The 22,390-nt window shown below is 39.2% G+C and overlaps 1 protein-coding gene across 8 annotated transcripts in view; it reads right to left on the reverse strand.

Moving 5' to 3' along the window:
• The window catches only part of PTPRT (protein tyrosine phosphatase receptor type T), a 451,009-nt gene that overhangs the window by 206,163 nt on the left and 222,456 nt on the right, over positions 1-22,390 (reverse strand). For all 8 annotated transcript variants that reach the window (XM_069871726.1, XM_069871724.1, XM_069871722.1 and 5 more), the window contains exon 7: positions 20,607-20,900. In XM_069871726.1, the coding sequence (XP_069727827.1) occupies positions 20,607-20,900 (294 nt within the window). The remainder of the gene's footprint in view (positions 1-20,606; positions 20,901-22,390) is intronic.

Below are 22,390 nucleotides of genomic sequence, written 5' to 3' on the forward strand. Positions count from 1 at the left end.
TTCCACAGCGCTGTGCTACCAATGACATGCACGATAACATATTTTCTTTGGCTGTCGTATTTTGATAAACACAGCTTTACTGTTTTCATAGAGAAGGAGCAGTATTCTATGGTAAGGATTTTTTCCTCTTGAACCACTGTTAGGTTCACTTATATCACTAGGAATTTTAGTATAACTTGCAGACCAGGCCCATATTTGTAACAGAAAAATAAACTGCAACCATTGTTAGCAAACTTGCACAGTTAGTTGCAACCAAGGTTTCCCACATAGCGCTTCTGAATTCCTGGCCCTAATGCATACTTAACCCTTGTTCTTACTGAAGGCAGCAAGCTCTCACATCATTTGATACCGCAACAGAAGCTCAGTAAGATTAGTCTTAGGGTGAGTAACCGCATTTCTTGTCCTTCTGAAACTATGGAGAGTGAAAGGGGAATGGACTGATGGGGTTTTCAGGCTCCTGCTGCCCAGGGGTAACAGCAGCAGTTCCGTCTCACCACTGCTTCCTGAGCCACATAAAACATGGCAGTTCTATCCCATGCCAAAAGCAAAAGCAACACTGCAGCTGCAGCACAATTTTACCCCTCTGCCCATCAGAACTGAAAAGAAACATCACAAGCATAGAAATAAAAGCCATAATCTAGTTCTGTCCCTGAGAGGATTCTAGTTTATTCTGAAAACCTCCTTTACCTGGAAAAAAAAATGCATATATAAGTAATTATTAGCTAGTGAGTTCCTCAAGAGATCTACACTAAACTTATTACTAACCTAGCAAACTGTAAAGATTTTTATACTCCAATTTTAAAGAAATTACAACTCTGTAAAACCTACAAATCTTTCACCACTCAACTTGTTTAATAATGGAACCTCACTTCAATGAACAATAGACAATAATGACTATATTAATAATTAGATTTTTGCTTCCCATCCACCTGCCTCTGCAGAAACAGAGAAGTCTGATTTATGCAATTTGTTTTGAGAATTACCGTTTCTTTTCCTCTATTTAGAAACAAATGTAATTACTTCAACTAAAGAAGACAGAATTAGTTCTGCAGCAGAGTCAAAACAGGCATCAACACTCATTTTCTGTAATTATTTCACAAGCAGCACTGTCTGGCATCTTTCTCAAATGAAAGGAGTTTTCAAAAGGCCTTTGGCTACTTAATGAGCAGCTCACAATTACAGGCACAACTGAAAAAAAATAAGGGGGAAAAAAAAAGAAGAGACTCTTACTCTCATTTAATCTACTTTTTTAGTGCCTGCTTTTAAACAAAAAATAACTTCTGAGAACAAGATGAACCTCCTCATAACCTCAGTTTTCTACTGTACTCGACAGACAGTGAGAGTATCCAACAGTCTCTTCCAGGACAGAGAAGTGTCATGGCTAGGATATAAATAAATACTGTCTATTAGCCATGTTTCACTTCCTAGCAATGTATTTTGGTAGCATCCTCAATAGTGTGTTGTGATTAATCGTAAATTTCTAAAATGACCACTTATTAGAGTTATTGCCTAGACAGAGAAATCGCACACTATTCCCACATTCCAGGTGAATTAATACATCACAAATGTTCACACTTAAATTGCTTGTAGAGTTAAACATAATTAGTAAAACCAAGAGTGGCATGGAGCCAATGTTAAAGAAGAGATGAGAGAACATCTCTGCATTAGTTAAAAGTCAGTGGCATTAGTTGGGGCAGTTAGCATCACAGGCCAGAAGGAAAGTCCCTGCGGATGATTTTTGCTTGGATTAGCAAGGAACTTTGCCTCTTCTGTACAGTAGAAGCCAAGGATTGGAGGAACAAAAAAAGACAGGCAAGAGGAGACAAGCTGCTCTTGTCAGCCAGATTTCTCTCTTCTCTCATCAGTCTTGAACCAAAATAAAATGTGACATTAGTATGACGAAAGGCTATTCCCCTTCCACAAGCTTCCTAAAAGAAGAGGCTCAAAAAGTCCTATGTATTCTTACAGCCTCCACACTCCCACGCAAATTCATCACCCTGCTGACACCCAAAGCCTGACAACTCCTGCCATGAGCTTTTATGAATTAAAAGAGCTATTTTAAATTCTAATAATGTAGCACAGTTATTAAGTTATTTTTATACTCCTCTGCACTTCTAAGACAAACTTTGAGTCTCCTTACTTCCCAAATAAGTGCCTTTAAGGCACAGATAAGTAAAGACTATGCTCCAGTTCTTCGCTCCATTCACTTAAGTGATTACAGAGTAATTAGTACCGCAGAACAAAATATTAAATTGAAGGACTAAGGAGTCAAATATTCAACCTGAAGACAGACAAGCAACAAGTGTTTTAACAGTACAAAACTCTAATAAGTAAAAATCAGAGAAACACTTTCAAGTTTTAGGAGTTTTAAACTCAGTTCATAGTAAGACTAGTGTTGATTTGGCAGGGGAAAAAATTAAATTTCTAAAGATAAACCTGTAGCATCATGGAAGATTTGTAAAATGGTGTCAAACAGTTTGCCTTAAATTAAAGGGATATTCATTGCAGCGAACTATCATAAGATCTCCAATCCAGATACCTAAGCAGAACAGAAATTTGGGTGTTTCAAGAACTGAAGATGAATTTTAATGACTTAAGAGAAAATTGAGAAGCGAAATTGCCTTTCAAATCTTCTTCCACGGCAGTTAATGCTTCAAACTGCCACCTACTATACAAGGCAAAACCTCATTTTGTCTCATCTTGGGATGGCAGAACTAGTAACTAAGAATCCAGATGAGAACCTGTGCTGCATTTTAAATGTGCTCGTGACAGCTTGGGCCAGGAGTCAGACTCAAAATCCACATTTGCCACAGATTCTATTTATTTAGTTTTAGAACCTAAGCCAGGTTATTCAATTTCAATGAAACTGCTTTCTCTACCACGTGCATGGATAGGAAGGAAGCTGCTCAGTTTTCTAATTAGTCTTTAGAGTTTGTTTAGTATTTAGCTTAAATAAAGGTCACAGCTTGCTGACCCTGCATTGAGCTACATCCAAAATGCAAAAGACAAGACTCTGATTTCAATAAAGCACAATGCACAGGGCTAAAGACTCACTGAATGGGCTACAGGCCAAAAAGTAAGCAATCAGCAAATAAAAGCAAAATGGCAATAAAAGCATCGCTGCCAGATTCTGGGACTAATGGATTGGGACAGTTATTTGTTTGCATGCCCTCAACTAGCATTCCTTTTACAGACACTCCTCTGTCCCCTCCTGCCTGCTGAGCTGCTCCTCATAGTGCTGAGCCCTTCTGGAAGGAACCTCCTCACTCACAACAAATCTGGGATGGGCTGTTGAGCCCTGAGCAGACCTGGCCTCCCCTCCTCTGGTTCTGGGCCCAGCATCCAAATCAGCATGATCTGTTCTCCAACCAAGGGCCCATATCAAGCTCTCTCCTCCGCCAGCATGACCCAGCAATCGGTGATTGATACAGGCAAGTCTGGCTGCATCTGCCTCACCAGGGTGTTTCGATGACAAACTAGTCCCCTAAGGAAGATTTGCCAAACTGGAATGCGATATGTCACCGAGTTTCCACAGTCAAAAGCAGTGACAAGTGTGTCCCAGAGTGCAGACTGTTAGTTATATCAAACATTGCAGCCAACGTGTTCTTACCCTCTCCGTTTCCAAATGTGCCATAATATTTATTGCCACAATATCTTTCCCCATCAACCCTTTAACTATCTCCTACGGAGTCTAATTAAAATGAAGTATTATAACTTACCATCAACATTCGCATCCTATCGATAGAGACTTGCAGATGTTATTTTACAGAAATTAACTCCTCACTACTGATTAACACAGAAAGCTTAACAGAAAGTTTCTATATTTTCCCCATTATACCTTAAACTTAACATTTTGACAATAGGAAAGTTTAATTGCTTCTCCCCGTTTTAACTACTTTGCTAACATTTCATACTTGAATACCAGTGCTTAGAATTAGGCAACAATTAGAAGTTTCCTCCTCTTTCATCAGCTGCTTCAGTCTCAGCCACATTGAAAACAGCGCAGATGTGTGTCTGCTTGTTTGTGTATCCACATGCAGGATGGAAAAGGGCAAAGGATACTCATTGGGTTGACAGAACTTAGTGCAATAACTTAACAATGATCTTACTACTTATGCCTCATCCTGTATTTATTAGAATTATATCAGGGCATCTGAGACCCAGATAAAGATCAGGTTCCCACAGCATAAGCAGACAAGAAACAGATTCTATTGAGCATCTTGGTATCTCATGATACACAGAGTAGGCATCGTTTTCTCTAAACAATATACTGCAGAAACAAAATGTTTCCAACTTACATTTAAGTAATAAAGAACATATTACATCATATCAAATAATGAGATCTTCCCCAAAGTGGCTTCTAAGCAAGTGACACTGCTTAGATATTAAAATGCCATACATTTTACTCAGAAGGCTATAAATATGATCCAAGGGCTGGTGCACCTCTTGTATGAGAACGGGCTGAGAGAGTTGGGGTTGTTCAGACTGGAGAAGAGAAGGCTCTGAGGAAATCTTATAGTGACCTTCCAGTATCTGAAGGGGCTACAAGAAAGCTGGAGAGGGACTATTCATAAAGGCTGGTGGTGATAGGATGAGGGGCAATGGGTATGAACAGTGGAGGGGCAGATTTAGACTGGACATAAGGAGGAATTTCTTAACCATAAGAGTGGGGAGACACTGGAACAGGTTGCCCAGGGAAGCTGTGGCTGCCCTATCCCTGGAGGTGTTCAAGGTCAGGTTGGATGAGGTCTTGGGCAGCCTGGTCTAGTGTGAGGTGTCCCTGCCCATGGCAGGAGGGTTGGAACAAGATGATCTTTAAGGTCCATTCCAACTCAAACCATTCTGTGATTCTATGATTACAAGTTATCTCCCCTCCCTACAAATACATATTTATTAAAGTTTAGGTCTTCAGGCAGTGTAAACCCCCAGGTATGAAATTGTATCTAATGAACATTATAATGGTTGAATTATTATTTGAAAATGCCTTTATACCCTGCCATGCAAGTTCCTAAGAAGATTAATTATAACCAAAAGGTCTTACACAGACAACACTGCCTTCAAGATGAAACAATCTGTTCCACGATGCCTCATCCTTCTAGGACAATACCTAGAATCTGGAGGTAGTAGGACTCACTACCCACCTAACACACCAGTCAAAGCAAACAGGCACACACGAGCTGAAAGCTGGCATAGCACTTAAAGGAAACAGAGATCTGAGACTATGCTTTGAGGGAGAAGAAGCTGAAATCTTATTCCCGTGAGGATGAAGCACCAGCTAAGCCCTGAAATTCAAATACTTCTTTTTCACTAGAAGAGGGATAATAAAATTTAAAGAAAAAAAAAAGGAACAGAAGTGAGAGATAATACTGTAAATGTTGAACGGCACGTAACCCAGCACTGCTATATTCACTGTGAACTCAACATTTCAGACATCTACTGTTCCTTCCCCCTAAACAATGCATATTATTAATATCATAATAGCTTTGTATTAAAAAACAACACCCCCAAAATAACCACAAGTACCATATACAAAAAAAACCTCACACAATGCAATGCAAATGCTACCAAGAAGCTGTGATTCTGAACTTCATAACAAAATTCCCCTTAGAAATGTCTTTCTAGTGCTGTACATACTAACACCCATGTCGTCGCAGCAATGTAGAACATGTAAATCTTTGCAGATCACACTGACTGGCACGACTCCTGAGTCTCCTACGCTTCTCTTCAAGCAGACAACATGCTACACAGAACAAGGATCCCTAGACAGTCTAGGAGAGAATTTTAGCATAAGCAAAGCTAAAATTATTACAGGCGATATAATTTGTCGGGTACCTTTACAAGAAGCTCACAAAGCTCAAAGGAATTATTTGAGCTGACTGTGATCAGTAAAGGCCACAGTGCTGCATATTTCCAGCCGCAGAAAAGGCATCCCTGGTGTTCTATAGGATCTCTGGAATAGGTATCAGATCTTCTGTCGTTTCCCCTCCAGGACAGCAAAAAGAGAAAGTATGAGGGAAATCTGCTTTCTCAGCTGCCTTTAGAGGCTGGAGAAGAACACTTCCAGCCAGGTTCTCAGTCAGGCACAAAGCTCGGGCTTCACATCCTACCAACTGTTGATTCTCTTGGGACTGGACACAGGGACAAAAGGGGAATAGATCCAGTAATGTTGGTTCAGAAACATTATCCACTCTTCTTATTCACAGAGCTAGTCATACACCCAACCCCTCCATATAACTAAAATGAACTCTTATTCCTCTGGCTGGACATCACAGGGAAAGCTGTCAGGTTTGACTGACTAAGGAAAGGTCTTCCATCTTGAGGTGGAGTGATGTAATAGAGAGGAAGAATACAGACAACAGCCTGAAAGCAGGGGGTCAATGTTGGCAGTTTTGCATGCAGAATGAACCAGTGATTTGTGGCTGTCACGTACTCACGAAAGTATAAGCAAAAAGAAGGCTTAAAAACAAAAAACAGACCATATTTAGCGAGGGTCTACTGTAGAATGAAGAAAGATAGCTGGTTTCTGATGGAGGATTTTTGACCTCTTTGGACCAACAGCACTATAATATTCATAAATATCAGAAAAGCAAAGCAGAAAGGATTTTTAAAGATAGACCTGTCAACACAATCTGGGAATCGCTCTGCTTTGGTGCCTAGAATATGACCATGTTATTGTTATTTCTATGCTCTGAATACAAAACAAGGCAACCTGCAGTGGTGTGAAGGGTGCCCAGAGCATCTCATGCTGTCCTCATGCTCTCAGGAGGGAACAGATGGAGTGCTGCAGGCTACAATTTGCTATTTCAGCCTGACTCCTTTAAGGAAGACAAATGTAAAGAAAATGCTGAAGGTGATATACCAGCAGTACTTTGGCCCTTAACCCAAGGGAAAACCCAAGGTAGGATTTGTTTCACAAAATCTTAAAGGTTTTTGAGTTTAAAAGCATTCTTATCTATCAACACATTCCAGTACATGAACAGGGATAATGCCATTTCATGATTCCTGTGCAAATCTCATGCACAATAGGCAGGTTTTGTCCTCCTCTAGTGACTACAGGAGATTTCAGCGTGATGTTTATGAAGTCTGTAACTCGGGCAGCAATCTAATCCTGTCCTGTTCCCCCACCCCACCCCCAACCTCTAGAGGATAACCTGCTTTTAGAGTTATTTACCTGCAATAGGAAATACGTGGTCAGCAGACAAATGCATATGTCTAGGTAGGCATGTCTGGGTTAAAGAAGGAACTGTTAAGATTTGCTGACAATCTAAAAGGTTCAGGCAATCCAATTGAAAGTGGTCAAACAGACAAAACTGTGCCAAACGGGATGTTAGCAGAGGACAGGTGCGACAGGGGGAGAGAAATACATCACAGAGTGCAAGAAAAGCTGTTTTATAGGGACCAAATGTTATAGATTTTAGTAATGTAGGAGGAAACTTGGACCCTGATTTCAGAGCTCAAAGACAGGGGTAGAAAACATCATTTGAAGGGAAGAGTAGAGTAAGCTGAGACAACCTCACATGCAAAACCTGTTTAAGAATGAGGCAGAGACTGAGGAGCAAAAACATGCATATGCACATCTAAATCTTTGTGGTCTTCAAAGCAGGGATCAGATGTGATTTCATTTATAAAACCCTGTCATATGCATTTTGAATGACAGACCATTCTCAACACAAAAGCTATAAACCCAGAGTTACCCTAACTGAGCACTCTGAGGAATCACACACTTCAAATCTCAGACTGACAACGTCAGGATGGAATAAGCATCAGGTCCTGGGGCAGCTGGACCAAGTGGGAGATGCAACACGGGCAAATGCCCGGGAGAGCCATGCAGATAGCAGATTATGAAACCTTCAGTCATCTTTGCTAGACAAAGAGCAAATTTCACAGAACATACATAGATTTTGTTATTAAATCATTTCATCATCGTCTGCATCATCTGAAATTGAGATTCAGGTATATTCTGAGTTTCTACTGCTCCTCCTACTTCCCCTCAACTCCCATTGTTTTGGAAAAGTATGGCACCTTGTTGCTGGTCTTTAAATTCTAGAATTGGCTTCTAGCTGGAACAAATGCTAGAGTACAGCAGTGGATGATTAACCTTTAGACATCTAGCATAAAAAAAAGAAACCCAGAAGATAAGCTTGAGCATCTCCATAAAAATAAGAAAGGATCCACTGTGCTAGGCACACTACAAATTCCACCCTAACAAGCTGAATAAATAAGATAAAGGGTGAATATATCAGAACAATGTCTTGCAAATGAGAGGAGGTGGTCAAAGGATATGATTGCAAGGGGAACGTTATGGTTTAGAAACTAATATATGAGCAAAAATTCCATCATTTTTAACTATTGTTGTTTCAAGAAATACACAAGGTGAAGGTAATGAAGGGCAAATATTTTAATGCAAATTGCTCTAACCAGAAAAAAAAAATAAACCAACCAAACTCTTTTCCTGAAAAAAGCTCAACAGCATTGAAGCAATTCAGAACACAAAACAGACTCCAGCGAAGAGTATGTTGTTTGAAAAGATTTTTTAGAAAATCTTGCAACAGAGTAAAAATATCCCACCGCTCCTTTATTTTTAGGTTCTTACATTGTACTTTTAACATAACCTTTGCTTAACACACCTGCACCACAGGCACTGCTCTGCCTTCCCCTCTATCCATAAACACACTTAGTTTTAAAATATCGCAGTGTTTTACTGCCAAGTGACACCCACAGAGAAAAGGCAAGAAAAACAAGCGGATAATGGTTGTATGCCTTTGGCATACAGGTACTTTTCTACATCCTAGAGAGTAACAAGATAATATTTACTTTTAGCACAGGCCACCATGAGCAGGTTTGGAGATCATTTCTTGGTACAAGCAAGAGCACCTTTTACATTGAGACACGCACAGACACACATAAGGATAGACAAACTCTCATTTGTACTAAAGAACCCAGTCTGATCACCTGGAGCACTGACACCAACCTATGAGCCTCAGTCCAACCATGCTGCCAGCAGCATGAACGCTTGGCTGATGAAATGTAAGTCCCTGACTGGCTGCAGCATAACATACCAACATTTTATAAAGCACCTGTTTGCACAGAGTGCAATTCCAACTCTTTTACACTGAGATATTTGCTTCTGTGTGAAAATAAGTAAATATTTGCTCTGCTGTGCCAGCTGGATCAGGGGAAAGCTATAAATTGCCCGAGCCGTTCATAGAGAGAAGAAGGCTGGCAGAAGGTGCATATCTGAAGTTTGCGTGCACAACACTAACTAGAAGTAACAGCTATTGAAAACAGCTTCAGAACATAAGCAGGAACACCAACAGTAGATTAAAAAACTCATCTTCACTCTGTGGATTTTACATCAAGTATTGCAAAATTCATCTTTCAGCTCTGTGATTCCTGATTTCTCTAGCAAAGTAGGACAGAGGACAGTCAAGAAATTTGAGTTTTCACATAGGAAACTTAAACCACTACAAGTGCATTGTCAAGTGATTCAGAAGAATCATAGAACAGTTTAGGTTGGAAGGGATCTTAAATCTCATGGTGTTTGAATCCCCCTGTCATCGGCGAGGACATCTCCAAATGGATCTGATTGCTCAAAGCCCCACCCAGTCTAGCCTTGAACACCTCAAGGAAAAGACCATAATGTATGTGTTGAGGGATGGGAATCCATGCTTACATGAAACTTTACACTTATCACCCAAAAACCCTTGTGATCACCACAAAGGAAATTACAGCATGTAAAAGTGATTTCTGTCCATTATGAATGTAACATGCAACACTTTACACTAGTATTTTGATCTATTGCATGTATTGAGAAAAACCTCAAAGACATTTGGGCTGTAAAATGCAGCAAGTGTATCTTCTTTGTCTGATTTGGCATAGCACACATTTAATTGTGTAAGAAAGAAAAAAACACAGGTGTGTATTTGCTTCAGGAACCATTTCTTTAGTGACAGGGAGATTCTTTCTGCCCATGGAACTTTTTGCAGAGGAATATGTTACAAATGTAAAAATAAACACTATAGCAAGGTGACCCATAGAACAGGAAAGGGTGGAAAGATCTACTTAACAAATAATCCTGCTGAAAAGAATAAAAACAGCTGGGAAGAACTGGTTTTATACATACGCGAGTTCATACATAAGATAATTTAAAGGGAGAAATACTGCACCAAAATCCATCATCCCACTTTTCTGCCTCACTCCCTCCCCTGTTAAAAAAGACAACATAATGCCAACAGTTTATCTTCCTATTAAAAAGCGTTACTAAAATAAATTTATCACTTGAAAGCCTTATCTTCAAAGTGGCGGACTTCCTTGATATATAATCTAATCTTTCAAGCTCAAAGATTTTCGTCAATCTTCTTTAATTGACAAATCAACTTTTGGGGGGTTGGATCTATTTGCAAGACCTACTTCCCTCCTGCTTCTTTTTCGTTCTTAGGAGATGCTAGAAAAACTTTCAGAGTGCCACAGGGAGGAAACTGTGACGTTAAGGCTTTCAAGATTTTATTATCTTGTGAGTTGTGGTCTCACTATAAACTCCCTTCCAATGGTCTCTGCACCAAGATTTTAGCTTAACAATTTGAAGGATTATTTGCAGCTAAAATGAGGATTTACGGATCTTGAATGAAATACATTGCAATAACAACTGTCAGCCTGATTTTGATGCTCAGGCCTATATGCCTCTCCAGCAATATTTGAGTACTTTGAAATGGTCACAGCTATGGTCTACTTGAATAATATTTCAAAAGTCATAAAATATTCCACTGCTTCATAATTTTAAAGAGTCTAGTCTATGGGAAAAAAAAAGAAGGAAAATGAAAAACCCTTTGAGCTTTTTAGCATGTAAAACTAAAAAGCAAAAATAAGTTTAAAGGAGTTGAAAACATTTCCTTTTTCCTCATTGCAGTCAGTGGAAAAACAAAGAATTAAAATGCTGACTAAGTTTATAACTTCTACCCAGTCCCATGGCAATCATCTGGATCTGAACACGGGGAAAAACGTCTCCTGTGTGCATGCTGGAGCACTGGAACAGGCTGTGGAGTCTCCTTCTCTGGAGATATTCAAACTCTCCTGGATGCATTCGTGAGCAACCTGCTCTGAGTAATCCTGTCTTAGCAGAGCATTTGGACTGGAGGAGCTCCAGAGGACCTTTCCAAACCTGACCGCTACATGGTTCTGTGATCACAATCAAAAGCTACTGGGGAGATTGAGAGTCTTTGCTTCTCTATCTGTGTAATGAAAGCTGAAATACAAAGGGATACCTGAATCTCTGGTTTGCTTCTGGTTTGGTTATGTTCAGATACTGTAATGTAATGTCATAGAAATGTCCATGGACAGAATAGATGGTTAAAAAAAACACGTAAAATTCCACTTTCAAGCTCAACCAGTAAGGAAATGGAAAGTTCTTGTGCAGAAAGGCACACACACGGGTACAAAAAAAGGTTTTGTACTCTCATACTCCATCTGCTGGTTCTGCAACAGTATTTAAGACATCAACGTGCTTTCTTACTTTATTTTCAAGCTGTGCTCATCTGGGTAGGTTGGCAAGCGTTAAACAAGAAAGCATATTCATCTCAATATTTCAGAGTCCATTGGGGAAAAATAAAAGGGTAAAATATTTCTGGCAAAACGTAAAACAACTAAACATGCAAGAAACAAAACCATTCCTAAATGTCCTACAAATATCTCAGGGTTGAAAGCATTAACATGAGGTTAAAAATGTAGTGCACACTTCCATTTGGTCCATGCTTTCCTTCCGTATTGTATTTTAGAGCTTCCAAGAAGGCCAAATGCATATATTTTTTGAAATGTTTAAAATTGGGCACTTTCAGTGTATAAAGTCAAATGCCTGTTATTATTTGAGTGTTTTTTAATGCAATCTTGTGTACATTACAAATATATTTAAAAATGAGAGGCATTTATGTTTCAGCTGTCTTTGGAAAGGCAGAAACACAGGCAGGAAGCAGCGAGCAGTGTTTGTCCCAGGACAAAGACAGGATCATGACTATGCAAATGCATAGAGCTTAATAAATGCTTTGCAAGACTCGGTCTGTCATTTTGCTCCCAGGATGAGTTATGGTATATATTACGCAGAGAAGGAAAACAGACACCTCCCTTGGGTCGTTCCTCAGTGGAAGTTCAATGCTTAACACATGCATCGCAAGAATACGCACATAGCATTATCCTTTCCAGTTTCCTCCCACTAACCGTGCTTTTCACACTCACATAAAGCGACATCTGGAAACGATCATCTCATCGCACCCTCAAAAGACTAACAGAAGCAGTAATAATATGGTAATATGGGATAAAATTTTATGAAAGATGCCACTTAACTGAAGACTAAAAGACACCATGCAATTTAAATAAATTGCTTTTAGTAGAGAACTGAGTGACAATCAAGAAAAAATGTGTGGCCCATTTGTGCAAATTGTGGGCCAGATTTTCAACGGGTATAAAATGCTGACTTGGGTAGAACAGCATCAGTTTTGCACAAGATGAGGATACAGTCTTGTGAAGTCATAGTTTTCGGATCACACTGGAGATACCCTTAAACTGAAGATGGTATAATAAAGCTGCATAAGGAAAGAAGCTATTAACACATCAAATATCTGCTTATTTTGCCTCCCTCCATAATTTCTTTAAGTCAGCTGAATAAAAGAGAATCACATAATTATCTGAACGTATACAAGAAAATTCAAACCATATTGTGTTGTGCACAAAAATGAGAACTCACTTTCCTGATTCCTCAGGGTGGCTTGGTAATGCAGAAGTTAACATCATTTTAGTTTAGGTTCTCTGCACATCACTTGTGTCCAAGCTCCAGTCGAGAAGATCTGAAACCATTAACATGGACCTGGCTCTCCTGTAAGTGACTTTCTTGTACAGAGCCTTCTTGTGTGCTCAGCGTATTTCAAGTAGAAATACAGCTTGGAAAAATTGCAACAAGACAAAAATCAAACAGGTTTGTATTCACTTAAAAGTTAAATTAAACCCACTTTCACTTAGAAAAGTTCTGCTTACACTCCAGATGTTTATCTCCCTCAAAACTACACATCACTAAGTCAACCAGTGCCGAGGGGGTTGAGTTCAACAAAACAGAATGGGGAGGGTCTTGTTATTGTTCTTTGGGGTTTTTTTTGATTTTGTCTCTCTTGCCATATTTTTACATCTTCCAATTAGGATTATTTCAGTTCTTTATGATGAAATCTGGAGATAACTCAGGAGTCAAGACATATAGAACATTACAGTGTCCTAAATTCACCTGGTATGAAAATAAGTGTTAGGCAGGTTTCAAGCCTTTTGGAAGAAGTTATGAGGTCACATCATTCATGATAACTATTCCTAGTGGCATCAAAGTATGAAGGTTGTCATCTTACTGACCAGCCTGCCCAGTCAGAAAATAATGCTATAATAGGACAGGTGGACGAGGCGCTGAGGGACATGGTTTAGTATTTGATAGGAATGGTTGGACTCGATGATCCAGTGGGTCTTTTCCAACCTGGTGATTCTATGATTCAGACGGCATTAAGAGAGCCATGAACTTAAACAGCAACAACACCAAGCAAATACAGTAATGATGTGGAAATGAATAACTAGACTTCATCCTAATAAATAAAAATAAAAAACATTTCTGGATAACAAACTGTCTTTGCAGATAAAGAAATAAATCTCTAGAATTTAAATCCATCACGAGCAAAACCCCTGTGGAAAAAAATCCAGACCAAAGCACCATTATGACTGCCTTTATATTCATAACTGTATTTATGCAGACTAAGATAAGGGCAATCAATCCACTTGCCTCAGGACAAAAAAAAATGATCTTCTGCAGGGATTAGGTTAAAGAATATTCCTCATCATATGTACCATGGTTAAAGGCAATAGGGGACATGTCTTCAGGCATTGGACACTGCTATAATCAAATATCAGATTTAAGGAATACTGATGTGTTCCAGCAGTAAATCCCAGGCTCTCCTCTGCACATAGCTGTTTTCAGACACGCTGAATTTAGTGCCCGAATTTTGGATGGACCATGGCCTCACACATAACCAAGTATCTTGCTGGATCCAACTATACAGCTTTTCAGGAGTCCTGTATTCGGTCACTCACCCAAAGTGCACCAAAACACCCGGCTTCCCCTTTCACTACTAAATCATCTCCACTTCCCCTCCCAAATTCCTTCTGTTCTGTATAGGTCATCACTGTTATAGTCCAGACAACAGAACTCCTCCTTCTTCAGTTCTTTTCCAGTAACTAATGCATCCTCTGTTTTTTACAAGATACCTTTCCAGTTTGACCACATTTCTACAGCCAATACATAGAATCATAGAATCACCACGTTGGACCCACCAGATCATCGAGTCCAACCATTCCTATCAAACACTAAACCATATGCCTCAACACCTCATCCACCTGTCCCTTAAACCCCTCCAGGGAATGTGACTTAACCATCTCCCTGGGCAGCCTGTTCCAGTGCCCAATGACCCTTTCTGTGAAAAATTTTTTCCTAATGTTCAGCCTAAACCTCCCCTGGCAGAGCTTGAGGCCATAACTTGGTATTGCTGATTCCTCAAAGAGAGATTTTTATCCTGGAACACCCCTATATATGCAACCAACTGCACCTCTGCAACTTGAAGAGAAATCATAGATCATAGAATAACCAGGTTGGAAGAGACCCACTGGATCATCGAGTCCAACCATTCCTATCAAATACTAAACCATGTCCCTTAGCACCTCATCCACCTTAAACCCCTCCAGGGAAGGTGATTCAACCCCCTCCCTGGGCAGCTTGTTCCAGTGCCCAATGACCCTTTCTGTGAATTTTTTTTTCCTAATGTCCAGCCTAAACCTCCCTGGCGGAGCTTGAGGCCATTATGAAATGAGAAATACACTTTGCTTCCTGCTCTGTAGTTTCAATTCAAGCATCGCCTATATTGTCCAGGAGATCTGAAGGTGTACATTTTGACCTAACCAGAAGGTTGGACCTGACAAAGACAGATTAGAAAAGTCTACCACTCCAACACGCTTATAGCCACGAATTACATAGCATCAAGAAATACTTCACCTATTTTATCAGCTGTTATTTAAAAGGTAGATGCTGTCTTTCTACTCCCTCAAAAATTAAGTGAGGAAGAGGAAAGAATAAAGCAGAAATCAAGATACGTTTATTATCTCCTTAATTAATTTGGTAAGGAAAATCCATATCTTATATGCAAAGGAACTTAAGCTGTTAGGATGTGATACAGATGAAGCTGCTATCTTTCAACAATGCTACCAGGCAGTTTCCATGCACAAATTGGGGATCAAGGATCAAAAAGAAAGAATATAATATTTTTTCTAACTCTACCCTTATCTCTTTAACTGATATGCCCAAGGCTGTTGAGCTGGAATGAAAAAAGAGTTTCAATCACTGAGCCAAATGGACAAAGTCTCTAAAATTGGTACCAGTCCTACAGGCATCGTGAGATCCACATAACAACACTCAGACACAAGACGATGCCATTCCCAACAGCTCACTTGCAGCACTCCATGGCTCTTGGGAACAGGCACTATCAAGAGAAGAACAAATACATTTCATTGTACTACACAAGCCTTTCTTTCAGGGAATTAAGCAAGAAAGCCAGACAAGTGGAATGCACATTGCAGAACCTTATCTTCTCATAGCTGAGGAAAGGAAGTCCCTTACAGCACTTACGAGCACAGAAAACAAGGCACCCAGGCAAGATTTTCCTTCACTACTAATGTTCTACAGGAGGTGTTTTTTCCAAAGTAGGCAATCTTGTTAAAAAAAAAGCATCTATTTTCCCAGTTGCCTACATTTAAATTTATAGAAAATAGTGGTGCTACTACTTTAGAACTTAACTAATATTAATAGGGAAATTACGTATGTTTCAGGACAAGGCTTAGAGTAACTCCAACTTAGATTAGTCTGTGAATCAGTGATTCTAATAATACCTACACATCAGTTGTACAGAATTCTCTTTCAAATCACTTGATATGCCATTTCTGTAGTGCTTTGACTCATATATCAGATTTTTTCTCAGTTTTTTCTTTTTATAACCTTCAAAAAAAATAATGCATCAGTATAGCAACCCTGATTCTTATTTTTCAACATAACTGTGTGAATGTTTCCTATTTAACAGGAGGTATCACCTTAAAATTAAATCAGAAACATTTCTGAACCTGTTGTGACAACTCATACTAAGTCAGTGCACAACAAAATGACCTTCTAGTTGTTCAGTTCCTGCATTTCTTAACAGCACCCAACTACCTTTTTTTCTAACATTCATAACAAAGATAGACAAAAACATGTCTACAAAATATAAAAATGTATGCTTTAAATGACAAAAAAATGGCAAAAGCTGCTTATTACTTCTAATATTCATAAGATTTCATGATAACAAAGTACTTTTTAAGAATAACTGAAGGAAAAGGTTTTCCAACTACTTTCCAATGCCATATCAAATTTTGAATGGACAGATTATTTGCATTTATATCAGCTACTTTGACTATTTTTAAGAAGAGTATTGGATTCAGCCACATCTTTGAAGGCTAACTTTTATTTCCCTAGGCCAGGAACAAAAATTGAGTATTGATCTTGACAACTGCTCCTTTTGCCAGCAACTCAATCTCATCCTCCTGCTGAATAATCTGTTCTCTACTCAGATATAGGTTGCACGCGAGCTATGTGGTTTTTTTCATGTGAGGAAAACCCTCCTATTATTATAAGCTTGTTCTAAGAAGAACTTTTTTTTTTTTTTTGAGGGGGTAGCAGAGGGCAGATTACATGGTTCCTCAGGACCTCCTCCTCCTGCCTCACATTCTTCACCAAGCAACTGTTCTGCTATGCTGGAAAGTTTCCCGCTTTCAAGCCTCAAGGTCACAAACCCCTTCTCATCTTACGAGTCACCATCACCCAAAAAGGTAGAGAAGCCAAGGTTTGAGAGAGTTTTTTCAGCAGGGGAGCAATAAATAAGCACAAAAAAAGCAGATTTCCAAGTCACAGCTTTCCAAAGTACTCTCCCAAATGAAGCCCATGAGACAATGATTTTAAAGAGCTCAGCTTAATTATTGGGGATGGTTAAAAAGACTTCACACTTAGAAGACCAATGTTGAACTCCTGGGCATTACTACTGTTCCGATCTTGTTATCTCCTCCAACCAATTACTTTGAGGGTAAAAACTAATGTTTTATATCTTCCTTCCTTTAACCAGTCCTCAGCCTTCTGTCAAGAGCAGTCTCTCTCTTTTCCCCATTCCCTGCTGAGCAACTCTGACAGTTTATGGTTTTATGCCTCAAAGTCATTTGGTCTTCTCCAGCCCCAAGTCACAACCTATCACAGGCTATGAAAACAAACAAACAAAACAATACCAAAAACTCCCAACACAAACCCCATAACAACAAAACATTCATTTACAAAGGCAAGGTTTGCTGTATTTCCTGGCACGTGGCTTTTCCTGGAAGTATGTAAGCTGGGACTTAGTTTTCAGTATCATTTCTAAAGATGAAATATAAATAATGTCTTGTAACACTATCCTGTAGGAAACTAGAAAGCATCACCAGTGGGATAATGGATGCTGGACACGTTCTTTATAGAAATTTAGATATTATCCAGTTTAATAAAATGTCTTTGTGCTCATTTAGAGCAAGACCTTTCATAATTTGTTTTTATGGGGTTTGAATACTGAAAAACTTTTTAAAGTCCATGTAAACAAGTTGCATTCACTTTGATCAAAAACTGAAAATCATGAATTATCTTGATGAGAGTTGCATCATGGTGTAATGACTTTCTAAGCTCATGCTGTGCAATTCTGGTCACAATTTTGCTCAGTCTGATAGTCAAGAAACACACAGCAAACAATTATATCTTTGTAAATGAGCTTCTATTGCTTGATTTGAAGTGGAAGAAATGCATGGTCCTTCCCAAATCTTGTTCTAATTTAGAGATGAAAGTAAAATATAAGAATCTCATTGCAAGGTATGCCTAAATTGAAGGCTATGCCAGTAGTTACTCAGAGTCCTTACCATGCGAGTATACAATGTCTATCTGAAAAGATATTAAGGAGATTATTTATTAACAGGGACACTGACTTCTCACTGTTGGAAGGTTGCAGACACCTTCTGTTTATGCTTACACTGATTTCTTGCAATTTAAATAATTAAATATCACTCCTCCGGTGTAGTTAATATTCTCTACTATTACTTCTGCAGTCATTTTTGTTATCTTTATTAGTAGGCCTAATAAACACTGTACCAACACTAAACAATCCAGTAAAACAGGATTGCTGCAGTCATCTACAGATTGCATGCAAATGTGGAGGAGTTTAGTACTTCCCTCTTGCTAAGAAACAGCAGTGTCAAAGAAAAGAACCAAAACAGTCACTTGAAAAAAGCTGTGTAACTCATCCTTCAACTGTTTAAAAAAACCCTCTATATTCATTGATGTCATTCATTAGGTACCTCAGCAAAAATCAAGGCATTAGCGCTATTATCTTTATTGCTCAGCATTTTTTTGAAAATCTTTACGGTGGACTTTTTGTTTAATTCACCTCAAAACACAACACATGGAAACTGGAATGATGAGTTTGGTTTTTTCTTGCCTATTATTTCAGTTGGCATTTCATGAAGTTGTACATCTTCAGATACTTGACAAGCCTCTTTCTTCCTTTAGCTCACATGAAGATCATTACAATTTCTCCCACCCAATGCACCAAACAAAACAAATATCACCACCATCAATCTCAACAAGCTCTGTATGACAACGAGCTTTAATAGAATGACCTCCTCCAGTCATATTTTCATTAGTAAATTGGGATAGAAAAGAGTGAGAGGCACCATTTAGGCAATTTGAACAAATTATCTATGTCATCCTTCGTGATGTCAGTCGACAGCGCCGCTGCTGAGTAAGGAAACTGTGCAGTTTGGGATCCAACACATGACATCATTAAGCACTAAGCCAACATCCATTTCTTTTATCCCTGAATAAACTAAAGCAAGCATTCTTTGTAGGTAATACAGAAAAGTCTTCAATTTTGGCTGCTGCAGAGCGTGTGCCTGCAGAGTCACAATGCTTGAACTGCAGACCAAGTCTCTGCACAATATGCTCCCATATGCAAATAAATAGTCCCAGACCAGGCTTTCAGGTATTCCTGCTGAGGGTTTGACCACACAAGTGGAGGAGAATACAGTCAAAAGAAGAGTAGTGAAGTACATGCCAATTTCCCACACAGGCCAGGACAGCGTTCAGGACATTTCATGCTTTCCATCTAGCTATAGAAAAGGCTCCAAACATTAGTCTTCTATCCATGAACAGGTACCGAATACAACACATACCTCCATGCCAGATTCTCATGCTCAACTTTATTTTTTTTAAAACTATTCTTATCAAGGAGACATCTAAATTTTCCTGCATTTTAACCCATGTAACAAGGAAAAGGAGGTAAGTATGTGCCCTCCATCCCACAATGCACTCAACCTGCCAGGCTTCCTCTCTTGGTAGAGGAAAAGGATGTTCATGCTGTGATGACAGTGGACGAGGAGCACTAATATCGCACAATTTAATCACCTCCCAGAGCAGCTTTTGGCTGTTGTTGATGCATTCTTTGCATTTCAGACTTGCTATTTGGGCAGAGAGAGCAACTGGAGCCAGAATACTTTTGTGTAAGATTTCTAATGCTTAAATTCACTAATTTGTGGGGGAGGGAAGGATGATTGCAGAAAAAGAAGAGCAGCCTTTTCATCTTCATCTTTTGTTCATACCACAGTAAGGAACTAGCAAAAATTAAAAAAATGCAAACCTTGAGAAGAGAGCTGTGTGATAGAAAAAAAAAAATCCACTAGGTAGAAAACTGTTTTGTACATCTCTTTGCAAGGCACGGTGCCTGATTTCCCTTAATGGCTAATGATTAATGTATGAAAACTAGATGAATAGCCAATAGATCTGAAACATGAGGAACATGATCCTTTAGTTTTTCCTGGAAAGACCAATACAGCTTAGAAAGACGATAGACTTATCCTCTCCCTGGATCAAAATTGATCTGTTGCAGTATGAAAGACAAAAGGAAGACACTGCACAGTGTTTAAACAGTTTTCTTTGTCAGAAGTGAAAAGAATACTCAGTTCCATCAAATGGAATCCAAAATATATTTTAAAAATTAAATGCTTACTGCTTCATCACACTGCACTCATAAATTGATAGCACTGCCAATTTGTTAAGAACCAAAGCTGAACCATTACCCAAGAACAACATATATTTCATCATGCCCATAGAGGATGAAAATTTGTTAATAGACTAATCTTAGGAACAAGTTGCCTAGCAAAGAATTTGGAAAACTCATCTTCCTTGCCCATTTCAACAGAAAGCAGCCATACACTATACACTATAACAGAAAATCTGGCAAATAGACTATATGCATAAAAACAACAGTTTCTTAAAAACTTGCCCACAGAATAAAAAGCCAAATATTCCAGGATATATCAGAATCCATAATGTCAATTCAGATCACTGACAAAGCACATCTATAACAAGGATGTACGGAGGACGATTTGTTAATGTGCTAGTAAGAAAACCAAAATATCTGTGCTGTGTAAGGAAGCAGTAGAAACCCTACCTGCACATTTTGTTCTTGTGGTGAGTGGTGGTCCAGGGGGTCCTGTGCCTCCTTCTCCAGGGCGAGTGAGCAGCACTCTGATCTCATACTCCACATCAGGATCCAAGTGCCACAGTTTGTAATTAGGAGAGTCTACAATGTGCGTTTCTGCCCAGTTCCCGGTGGTTGTCCGATACTCCACCTCTTTCAGTATGATGGGCCCGTCTCCAATGATGGAGTTGGCATTGGGTTTGATCCACAAGTACGTAGCTCCGACAGCCAGCAGCTCAGGAGGTGCAATAGGAGTCGGGGGTTCTGCAGACAAAACCAAAACATGAGAGGCCTGAGAAAATGTTATTAGCAGGATTAAATTTCCACCATGTATCTGTATAACAAAGCTGTCCCAAAATCTTTTGTAACACAGTGTCTCCTGTCATTTACAAAACCTTTCTTAAGAATTTAATGGGTTAATTTAATGGGTTAATGCTTAAGAATTTAATGGAAGAGAACTTGGCTTATTTTATTTGCAGTGAAATATCAGCCCCCTTACGCTGGGGGTAGTGTTACCAATTCAGAAACATCTTAAAAAATCCAGTAACCACAAAGCAACTTCTATGTAAAACAAAACTGAGAAGTCATTGTTAAAAAAGCAGGTTTATATTTCCTCCTCTAGGCCTATGAGCAATAGGAGTCAATATGCTATTTGACAGTGGGGTGAGGGTAGGAATAAGTGAAAGCCAAGTGAGCACATTTAACATATGCCAACTGTAAAGAGGCTCCAGTACAACAGCACTTTCTCTGCCCTGTCACCCAGTGTGGCAGATTATCACAATCATTGATCGTGGTATTGTAGGTCAGCCAAAGTGTAATGTTTAACACGACACAACTAGCAATGAGTGGAAAATTCTAACCACTTGGTCACTTTGTGATTTTACTGAGCAAAATAAAGGTTAAAAACCAGGATATATATCTATACACTTATTTATATTTTCTCATCAAAGCACTGGTTGCGTGTCTGAGAAATTGCTAGCAAATGTAAACACTGGGAATCTTCCCACAGTCAACAACATCAATAGTCAGGATGTTGCTAGAACTGACTCTAACTGGGGCTCTTAGTAACTCAGCACTAAGAAAAACTCTAAAGCACTAGTGAATCAACACCTCTTGTCATATTTTATTGCAAAGTTTGCTTAACATCCATAAGCAAAGGTACTCAAGCAAAGTCTGCATGAGACTTGAACTGTGCTTAGATGTCTGAAAAGCATCACAAGGAGGCAGGAATCCAGTCACTGAATATCACGTTTGTGATAAAAAAATTAAAAAAAAAAGAGCTTTGTCTGCCTGCATGATTTTTCCTTCCTCTACCCTGCCCCATGTATAAATAACACATATTGTAAGCCACATGAATACTGTACACCTTGTGGTTTTGAAAACCTGAGCTGAACTGTGCAAGACTGAGCAATTTCTTTAATCTTATCAAGCCTTCCCTCTGTTACACACTAATGTGGTTTGCCAGCAGCCCAGAGGACACAAACTGTGTTCTCTTCTGAAAGTAAGGTGGCAAAGCCTGGAGAAGAAGAGGCTGAGGGGAGACCTTATCAGTGTCTACAACTACCCGAAAGGAGGTTGTAGAGAGGTGGGTGTTGGTCTCTTCACCCAAGTGACAGGGGACAGAACAAGAGGGAATGGCCTCAAGCTCTGCCAGGACGGGTTCAGATTGGACATTAGGAAAAAAATTTTCACTGAAAGGGTCACCACGCACTGGAACAGGCTGTGCAGGGAAGTGGTTGAGTCACTTTCCCTGG

This window comes from Phaenicophaeus curvirostris, chromosome 18 (genome assembly GCF_032191515.1).
Source record: "Phaenicophaeus curvirostris isolate KB17595 chromosome 18, BPBGC_Pcur_1.0, whole genome shotgun sequence".
NCBI classification, from domain to species: Eukaryota; Metazoa; Chordata; class Aves; order Cuculiformes; family Cuculidae; genus Phaenicophaeus; species Phaenicophaeus curvirostris.